This window comes from Lepisosteus platostomus, chromosome 11, assembly GCF_059453375.1.
Source record: "Lepisosteus platostomus isolate fLepPlt1 chromosome 11, fLepPlt1.hap1, whole genome shotgun sequence".
NCBI classification, from domain to species: Eukaryota; Metazoa; Chordata; class Actinopteri; order Semionotiformes; family Lepisosteidae; genus Lepisosteus; species Lepisosteus platostomus.
This window is the reverse complement of record NC_142621.1, coordinates 45,596,764-45,606,748: the sequence shown is the minus strand read 5'-3', so window position 1 is coordinate 45,606,748 and position 9,985 is coordinate 45,596,764. Positions and strand designations below refer to the sequence as shown.

At 42.7% G+C, this 9,985-nt stretch overlaps 2 protein-coding genes across 4 annotated transcripts in view; one reads left to right on the top strand and one right to left on the bottom strand.

Annotated features, from left to right (window-relative positions):
- Positions 1-20: 20 nt before the first annotated feature.
- On the bottom strand, positions 21-7,939 carry LOC148652817 (TBC1 domain family member 24-like). The gene is made up of 7 exons (XM_088600011.1): positions 7,250-7,939; positions 5,697-6,732; positions 5,036-5,194; positions 2,316-2,379; positions 2,049-2,147; positions 1,218-1,515; positions 21-439 (listed from the first exon to the last, which is right to left on the bottom strand). The coding sequence occupies exons 1-7, from the start codon at positions 7,596-7,598 to the stop codon at positions 291-293; spliced, it is 2,154 nt and encodes a 717-aa protein (XP_088456137.1). The 5' UTR covers positions 7,599-7,939; the 3' UTR covers positions 21-290.
- A 1,455-nt stretch (positions 7,940-9,394) lies between these two features.
- Positions 9,395-9,985, top strand: part of stx8 (syntaxin 8) — a 52,605-nt gene continuing 52,014 nt past the window's right edge. For 2 of the 3 annotated variants that reach the window (XM_088600013.1, XM_088600012.1), the window contains exon 1: positions 9,395-9,550. In XM_088600013.1, the coding sequence (XP_088456139.1) occupies positions 9,534-9,550 (17 nt within the window). In that variant the 5' untranslated portion in view covers positions 9,395-9,533. The remainder of the gene's footprint in view (positions 9,551-9,985) is intronic. The other variant, XM_088600014.1, reaches the window with a different exon arrangement.

Genomic DNA, 9,985 nt, shown 5'->3' with positions numbered 1-9,985 from the left:
TGTGGAAAAAAATGCCAACATTAGAATATGAAACCTTTTCTTTAATTGGTCAAAAATATGTACACAGATTAACCACACCAATATGCTGTGCAGCACATAATGGATATACAAACATTGAGCTCATTCAGATGAAACACAATTATTGAGCAATCAAAATAAAGCCAACGGGAACAATCAGTAATTAAATATACTTTGAACTGTGAATAACCGTTGTTAAAAACGTCAAACAAACGAATAAATAATAATAACAACTTCTTCTATTCACTACATTTTTCACATTATTATTGGGGTTATAGAGAGTTCTGGATTCCCCAGGCCTCCAGGCACTGAATCCTGAAGCTGTCTCGGCAGAGCGGGGGGTTCTGGAAGGTGTCACAGTGTTCTGTCCATCCGTTCAGCAGGTCAGCTGCAATGCACAAGGCCTGACCCCCACCGCCTCCTGGAGAGAGAAGAGAGCAGGAGAGCAGGATGTCAGGAGCTCAGCGTGTTTAACTCTGCAAATACTGAAATCCTCTAAGCCAAGATGGGAGTCTGTCCACTGGAAATAAACATCAAAATATAATCTGAGCAGCTGAGCTCGTATTAGGAACCAGGACCTTGTTAAATTGCCTTGACATTTCCTGGAGAACCCATTAGGTCCCCACACACGTACAGAGGGCACAAATTATTCCATGCTAGCCAACATGTTGGCAAAGTACACCTTGACTAAAGAAAAAAAACAACCTAATCTCAACCATCAATTTCCTGTATGTTCATTTTCCTTTCTTAAAACTGGTTTTCCGTGTTCACCTGCACAACGTGGCACAGGGAATTTCAGGAGGAACGTGGAGACAGAAAGGCTGGAAGAACAAACAAGCCCGTAGAAAACTGACACACCGAGCAACCCAGAGACCTTGCAGAGGACCACACATTCAAAACAGAAGTAGGACATAAAATGTATCAGAAAAAAGCCCAAAGATTTTCTGAGACTCATTTTCACAGAGGACAGTGGTCTACTGGAACCCACCCTCTCGTCTTGTGGTTTGAGTCGACTGTGGGACCCTTTAAGAAACAATTAGATGGAATTCATAGGTCGACAACCTCACAAAGCAAGATAGACAGAACGGCCTCCTGTCATTCAGAAACTGTTCTTACAGCACATCCCCTGTGAAGATGGGAGGTGTCTGCTGCGTGGGATGTGTTGGGCTAAGTGGAAGATCCTTTGCTCCCGACCTTACCGATGATAAGCCTTTCGGTGCCCCCTGCCATGAACATCGAGGCAGGGAAAGGATGCTTTGGGGGTTTTCTGGGAGCAGGCTCGGGTGGGGGGCCTTCAGAGGGCACGGAGAACGGGACAGTCAGGTAGCTGGGATCCTGGGGTGTCCCTCCTGGGCCGGCCAGCGTCACAGGAGGTGGGACCTCAGTGGCCAGGGCTGGGGGAGGCTTCAGGTGTGGTGAGGAGTGGATGTGGGTTTCCTTCGCGATCTTGGGCTGGTGGAGGATGGCCCACTCATAACGCTCCATCTCAGGGCACAGCTGTGGAGAGGAAATGCCAGATCAGCCCATTGTCACCTCTTCTTTTTTTCATGAGCCTCGAGGCCCATGCATGGTCAAGAGCCATGCTTGTAAAGAGGCATGAGGAGGGGTGAATATCTGGAAAGTCTTTCTAAAACTGGTTGTAGATAATGCACATAATGTACAATAGCTACTGTTCTGTTATTCTGTTATTCCCTGAAATGCTGCACAAAAACACCCCTGCTTGCTCAGTTATTCCTGGTGAAGGGTGCAGCACCCTGCAGCCCTTCCCAGATGCATAAGGTGCAATGTAGGACTTCAATCCATAGCAGGTCGTACACACATTCGGACGATTCAGAAACACCAGTTAACCCAGTTAGCACGTCTTTGGAAGCTGGAAGGAAACTGGAGTACCTGGGTCCATGAGAACACTGAGCGAACACGCAAACAACACAGAAAGGGTCCCCATCCAGAATCCAAGCCGCGCTATCATGCCACCCGTCTGGAAGATAGTTTTGCTTTATTTAAATTTTTTAGAGTTGTCCTTCACTCACGGTAAAAACGAAGCACTCCCCAGTGCCAAAGAAGCTCAGGCCCTTCCCACCACCTTTGTTTCTTTCGCTCCAGTCGGACGAGAGGAATGCACCGCAGACCTGCGGAGTGAAGAGAGGAGTCCTGACATCACTCAGAGCTCAGAATTTCACTGAGCTTTTTAGTCACAGCACCAGTTGTTGGAAATGCCTGTTTTGACATCATACCTTCATTATTAAACAAAGCATTTTTGTGACTTTCAGTTCTTAAAAAAACAGTTATCTACTCACTTCCTCGTCTTCAGTTTTGAGCAGAAGAACAGTCGGTTCACTGCCTTCAACTTGCGAATAGAACCTGAGGAAAAAACAACAATTTATTTTTAACAAGGATGAAAATGATCACTTTTGTCTCTTCCGTTTAATAAAGCACTGAGTACACACAATGCATGGCAACCTACACAAATTAATTATTAATCCTCATTAATAATCTGTCTGGCCAACGTATGGGTTGTGGGCTTTTATTATCATTCTAATATACGCTTACTATTATGATACTGTAATTACAGTATAAATATGCCAAAGTTCAATGTGAGTAGGAGCAAAGATGAACAATTTTCCAACAAGTTTCATGCAGGCACCCATCTAAGGATGAGTGTCTTTGTTTTAAATTCCAGTTAAAGGCAGTATTACTCAGCACGTTTTTTGGTACTGCCAGCCAGCCACTCTTTTCCATGGAGAGAAAATTCTGCGATATTAAACCACAATGGACTAACGAGAGCAACAAAATTTCAGATCTTATCTGGACATATGCCTTCAACCTGCAAAATTGCCGTCGCGTCAGTGCATTTCGTTTTCAGGTTGCATACCCTTAACCTTAGATGGGTTTGGCAGGTGTTATTCCCTGATGGACTACAGTCACAAGGGGAATTTTGCACCTTCAGTGTGCTAAATGTTCCAGAAACCAGGACTAAACCACTGGCTCCTGAAGGACCTAATCTAAGCTTAATTGCCAGTCTCGCTACAGGCTCGTTACAGCAGTCTAGCTCGTTACAGCAGTTGCCAGCTGAAGTGCCTACCTCATTACCTACCTGTGTATCTTGTCAAGTGAAGCCCTCCTCAATGATCACGCGTATGTCGGCTTTGGGCTGAGAACAGTGAGCTAGTTCTCGCGGAATGCTGCCCTTAGAAAGGTTAAAGGTGTTCGAGGGTCAGAGGGTCAGGCCCTGGTCAGAACCATTCACTGTAGCAGTCAGAGGCACGGCCACATCCTGCTCAGACCACCCAGCTGTGTGGCAAGTGGTTTTGTGCTTGTTTGAGTGAGTGTCTGTACCATGAGGACAGAGACGTCAGCTCATGAAAGAGCTATTAACTTAAGACTTTTTTTTGGGCTGTGAGGGACAGCAGAAATGTCATCATAAGCAGACAAGCTTCCCTTTCACTTTTTGACGAGAACTCCTTTTGATCAGGGTTATTTAAAAAAAAAGGCATATTGAAGTTCAAAAGTACAATTAGCTGCACATTGTTTTTCCATTTCTCTCTGTCTGCTTTTCTGACATTTAAAGGCAATAGTTTTCATTTTAAAACATGTGCAATTAAATAACAGATTAGTAAAAAGCCCCTCAATGTGTCAGACAAATTTATGGACCAAGACTGCTTATAAAATATGACCAATGTAGAGAATCGCACATTCTCATGTCACAGTCATGTGATTTATTCTTGGACTGTCCTGCCCTGGTGATTCATGGCATAGATGTTAGAAAGTTCCTCCATCTTCCCAGGCTTGAGAAAATGCCCCCTTCATGGGCAACAATGCCTGTTTTGTAAATGTCATTTAATTGAGAGCAATGAAGAAGAAATCACTCAAATATCTGTCTTGTACTCTTTTACAGTTACAGTACCCAGATATCCGAACAATAAAAACAACATTTGCTAACTAAAATATTCAGATTTTCACATTTGTCTTCCTTTCCATATTTTTATTTGGATCCCCAAAGGTTTACACTCCTTTCTGGGGCTGGCTTTTAAACTTCAGAGATAGTAAGCTGAAAAGCTCATTTCGTACTGGACCGTCTACATCTCATTTCTTCCTTTTTAAGCAGTTTGAAATTATTTCTATACATACAGAATAACATTTATTATTAGCCTGAAAGAAACTGTTTGTTCTTTCATATGAGCATACTTGAGCAAAATGTAGGCAAAGCTTTGGCAGCTCATGAAGTAAAGGTTTGCTCTCTCAAGACGTTTTTAACCTAAACATATTGCTCACAGCTTTTTGTTGGCAAAAGTTAGTTCTTTATAGTGTACTAAAGGACAGTCATGCAGATTTGAGACGAGCGTAACAGCAGCTGTCTTTTGCAAAGCTTATAATCTGCATCTTCATACATTCTCAGCTATTATTTTCCAAATGGTCATGCTTTAAGCAGAAGGATTTATGAGTTAAAGAGTCATTAATATCACAATGGGCCCTTTTCCTATTAAAATTCAAAACATATTTCAAATAGTACAATAACTGTAGTATAACCTTAAAGGCATGGACCACCCATAGAGGAAGCATTGTTTTCAGAAATGGAACTTGCTTCATGTGCATTAAACAATGACAACATTGGCCTATGATTCATGGCTCAGTTTGCTATCCCCAAGCCAGAATACATCAATGTACTTTTATTATTATTTTGTCAAAACTGCTCTGTTCCATGAAATGCTTTATTGCTTTTGCAATGTTTTCGCAAAGGAGTTTAACTTCGATTGAGGGGAAACATTTCCCACAGGGTGCACTCCCTTTTTAAATTAAAAAAGAAAATGAAAATCAGAGAATCTAATCTATTCCTTTAAAATTAGTGATAAAGATACTGGACTGATCTGTATCTATACATATTTATTTACTGGAGACAGATTGATTTGAAAGATTCCCATACTTTTTAATAAGCCACCATTTTTTAAAGGGTTGTGTTTGAGATTGGAGTTTGTTTATCTGTGAACGCTGTCATCCAGGAAGAGCTGGGACTACTCACGACGTCAGGCTGCGCCCATGCTCACTGGTGGTGAACAGCATGATGGGTTGGAACAGGGCAAAGCGCTCTGGAATCCAGGACCAGACCATCCTCATCTCCTGTCCAGTGACAATACTGGAGCTGAAGTTATCCAGATCCACTGCTAGATGTACGGACATCCTGTGGGGAGAGAGTACCAGCATGTTGGTAAGAGGACTGAATCCAGATCTGAAACAATTTGGAATATGATATTGCACGATCACAGAGCAGAAAAAAAAGTGTAACGTGCAGCTCTGCATATTTTGGAATTTAATCTTGGTTCTTCAGAACATCCCAGCCAGCTAAACCAGAGCTCCACTCCCCGGTACCAGGTGAATTACAATGATTTACAGAAAACAGAATTAAAAAAAAACAAAGTCCCAAATTCTCCAGAAAGGAAACTTTACAGAAAAACTCAAGTCTGTTTTTACCCTGTACAGGGTATAGCAGCAAAAGAAAACATACTGAATAATACTATTTGCAAGTCATAAGATGGTCACAACATTTGCTAAAAAGAAATGTACCATTAACATTTCAGGAAAGCGTTCGTATTTTCACCGGACTTGAGACTTAAACTAATTGAACTAATTGAGAAACCCTCAAAACATCTTGAACAAAAATCTTTGTGTTTTCTTGTTCTCACCTCTTCTGATGAATGCTAATGCCCTTCTGCAGGAGGGCGCTCATGTTAGCAGACAAGAGCAAGTTGATTTCTTTGCGTGAAAAGAGGCGGATGCTGAAGGCCTTCTCCAGCAGCTTGTCCACCGTGATATGGCAAGAGATATTCCCTACAAAGCTCATGATGTCTTGTCTGATATCGGCAATGTGGGAGGGCGTGGAGGGCACAGAACCTTTGTAGAGACTGAGCAGAACCAGAGCAACCCGGTAGAGTACTTTGTAGCCTTCCAGCAGGAACACATCCAAGACCCGGATGGCGTACTCAAATGGAAGCCCGGCACCAAAGATCCACATTATCCAATCTGAGTAGATGTCAAACAGACTCTGGTTGGAGGTGGCGATGAGCTTGTGGGCACCATGGCAGTATTTGTTGGCGAGGTCTCGGAAAGTCATGCAGGAGGCTCTGTGGGCGAGGAACGTCTGGTCTATGTAGCGCTTGTCCGGGTCATTGTAAGCAATGAGTCTGCACACATTGTGGAAGCACTCCGCTTCGTCCTCACTGAAATGCAGAAGCAGAGACACCAGGGCCGGCAGGACTGGGCAGTGTGTGATATCGGGGAAATGTGCCGCGATACAAAGGAGAATCTTCCTGACCGAGTTGACCCCAGTCTTGCTGAGACAGTACATGGGGATTGCGCCATTCTCCATGTATTCTGGGAAAGGGTGAGTGCTCGTTTTCTTCTTCCCAAACAGTTTCTCAGAGAGCTGCTGGTAGATCTCCCTGTCTGGGGTGACAGACCTACAGCTGATGCCATGGATGATGTGGTGGTAGGCCTTGGCTCTCAGAGTGTGGCTTGTGGACCAAAAACCTGCTCTGGCCATGCTCTTCAGTTGCTTGCAGTCACTCTGTAAGATCTTCTGGTAGTTTAGGGCAGATTTAGGCTCCATTTTTTCCCAGTCTACGAATTGCCAGTATTTCATTGTGGAGGATGAACTAACTTCCCAGTTGTCTGATTCCGAAATGGTCAGAATTGGAATGTTTAGCACATTCTTTCCACTTCCTAGGAGAAAACACATGATACAGACACTAAGGGCTGAACACTTTAAGAAACCTTATTTCTTATTCTGCCTCAGTTCTTAATGTACTATTAATAAAGCTGATGAAATTAAACGATTACCAGTTTAATTACTCAGGTATAACAAGATATTTGCATTGGTATCTTAATTAGATAAGCTCTTCCTAAAACTCTGAACTAAACATGAATAAGTTCACCAGGTTTCCAAAGACACAAAGCTTCTTTACTTCAGCCATAGATCTAAAATAATATATAATAAAAATAATGTAATAAAACATGATATAATCATATAATAATATTATATACAAATTATATATATAGTTTAATATATATATATATAATATAATAACAATAATAATACATTATTTTAGTAAACTTGTTTACTCTTGGACAGCTGAAATATTATATTTTCAATTTCTTTACTTTATTCTCAGATTAGATCCTGGTAATGAATGAAATGAGGAGAAGCACATGTAGTGCGCCACTGTTTTATCAGGCATACCATCTAGGTCTTTCGATGGCGGCTTTTTGCCGCTGGAGTTTGTCCTGGGTCTCCGGAACTGCAGCCAGGACAGCATCCCATCGCCGCTCAGGAGAGACTTAGATCGCGGCCTCATGGCGTTGGACCTGGTCAGGGGTCCATCGCTGGTGCTCTTGGACGTCTCGAAACTGTAAAAGGACCTCGACCGGGGTCTCCTCGCCCCCGGCTCCGTCGGCTCATCTTCCGGAGGGAGCCCCGCGGGGCTCTCCCTGTCCTGGCAGGAGTGTGACCTTGACCTTGCGGAGCTCGACGGGGCTGGGAGCTCCTCGTCTGTTTTTGAAATATTTATCTGCGGGACTGGCCTCTCCATGTCCGTCAAGCTCTACGGTGGAACTGTCAGGACTGCGGGCGGGCTGGGAGCTTCAGCTGTTCCTCTTGACCGTCCTCTGTTGGTGCAACAGTGTTCTCCGGGGCCTCCGTGTTGACAGGTTTTGCTCAAGGTCGGGACCGCGGCTGTGATGTCATCCGGTGGGCTGGGCGGGGAAGGCCGGGTCAGCCTTGGCGTTTCCATGTTCCTCCAGCCGTGCGATGGAAAATTCCCCGAGCCAGAGCCTCCTCTTCTTCCACCACAACCCTGCCTGCAGACCCTGGGCTTCACACGCTGCTGTCAGCCTGGCCTGTCCTGTAGCATGACCTGTGACAGCAAAGACACCTGATCCAAAACAAAGCACAGAATGGTATTGCTTATCTCAGCAAGAACATGATGTGTGTTTACTGATCTTACCCATGGATACACTATACACATGGCTTCTCACAAATTAGCAGTTATATACCCTCATTATCATATTCTGGCTTATTTTGAATGTGATAAGGCACGTGGTATACTGTAAACATGGTACTGAATAAACTATGTCAATATACATATCCAAAACGAAAGTCAATTTTAAATTGTTTTTCTGCTTTACATGAGTAAACGCGAAGTTCAGACAGCAGTCCTGTGAAATACATATGATGTTTCAATAATTTTAGGAATTTGCTTTAATAAAATTGTGCAGCAGAACCTTTTTCTGCAATGCGCTAAGGAGGTAAAGGGACCAACAGTTTTCCAAGAACCTGAATGTTCTAGTTTTTTTTTCATGCAGTACATCTTTGCTTATGTTTAAACACGATCCGTTTGTTGTGAAACACTTCTCGTCTTTTACATGGGGGTGTTGTATACGGGCTGTGCGGAAAAATATTAGACTGCTGTCGAAATTGCTGAAATGAAAAGTTAACATGTCTATACTGAAAGATCTGCTTGTGAGAAGCAAAAGACACTACTGATTACATGTTTAAGGAGAATTAAACTAGAGCCTTTTGAACAGAATACAAGGAGAACATTTTAAAATCCTTCAGTTACCAAGCAATCAAAGAACTGTATTGCTTTCAGCAAATTCAAGTCATCAGGAAAAGGCTTTTTGCTGCTTGTGTACTTTTACAATTATGGGACATACATGACACCAGTGGATGTATTATGCTAATCAATATCTGTCATCTCCATGGGGTCTATGGTAAAAGTCACAGGCTAATATCATGTTTGGGCATTGCCATATCTCTGTCTTAGGCTCTGCGTTCCTCTCAGAGCCTGAATTGCAGGTGCTATTCACTGGTCTCTGAGCCCTCAAGGCCACCTCACTCCAGCTCCAGCCAGACATGTTCAGTGGTGATCAAGCCTGGCGAGTAAGTTATCCATGGTAACACTGCTATGTCCCATCTCACAGGAGAGTGATTACCTCAAGAATCTGTGATATAGATTGTCATGTATAGGTACACAATGGGATTTGTCCTGTTTTTGAAGTGATGAAAAATGACTTGGAAAAAATGCCCCTGAACTATATAAGTTATCTGTCTGCTCAGACAGCTTGCACACTATGTCTTAGTTTGTCCAATCGCAGTTGGACTCTTCAAGACTTTGGGCTATTTTCCTCAAAACCAGCAACACCAAGATTGTAAGAGAAAGAGGCCGGTATCTGTGTGAACTTAAGAGTTCTCTCAAAATATGTTGATGCAACGATACAATAACGTTTGATTACGCGTCATCAAACCCGAAGTTTGATGTGAGAAAGGTGAGAAAATGTTTAATCTCTTTCTCCCTGCACGCTAAAGGGCAGGTTCACGAGTTTAGACAGTATGTCCCTCGTCGGGAGCTGTATATAATCACATGACACAAGTACCTAAACAGGAAGTGGGATTGTTAGCCTTTCGCAAAATAGTTAAGTCAAATTTACTGAATTAAGTAATTCTTGGTGAGTCTTTTGATCAAACGATGTCACAGGATCCTTGGTAAGCTTGTTACAAAATAAATATATATGTTACATTCTATTTCATCGTGATTTTTTGTCACTACGGGCTACAAATAGGATTATAGGACGAATGTTTATCACAGTTGTTGTTGTTCGTTATATTGCACATTGAAGACTGGTTTGGTGACGATTTTGCACGTTGCTGCATCATGTAATTTAATTTGGTGGTCTTTGTAATTCCCGATTCAAGCGCTACGGAAGTTTTAAAAACGCTGCTCTGGCACGGAACGGGTTAATTTTAGTATCTTCCCAATTAATTTATAGACTCAGAATATTCCCCTCAAGTGCCTTTAAGCTTTCCCAGCTGTTTTAATAAAACACTGTTCTTTATTTCAGTACCGTTCCGGCCAGTTCTACATACAACATCCCAGAAGTAATTTGCTGATATTGTTCTCTGTGTCGTGTTTATTTAAGG

Coding starts and splice junctions, on each gene's coding strand:
- LOC148652817 (XM_088600011.1), bottom strand. CDS start 7,598: ATGGAGAGGCCAGTCCCGCAGATAAATATTTCAAAAACAGACGAGGAG. Junction 6,733..7,249: donor GCCATCGAAAGACCTAGATG/GTATGCCTGATA, acceptor GTTTTCTCCTAG/GAAGTGGAAAGAATGTGCTA. Junction 2,148..2,315: donor TCAAAACTGAAGACGAGGAA/GTGAGTAGATAA, acceptor TTCACTCCGCAG/GTCTGCGGTGCATTCCTCTC.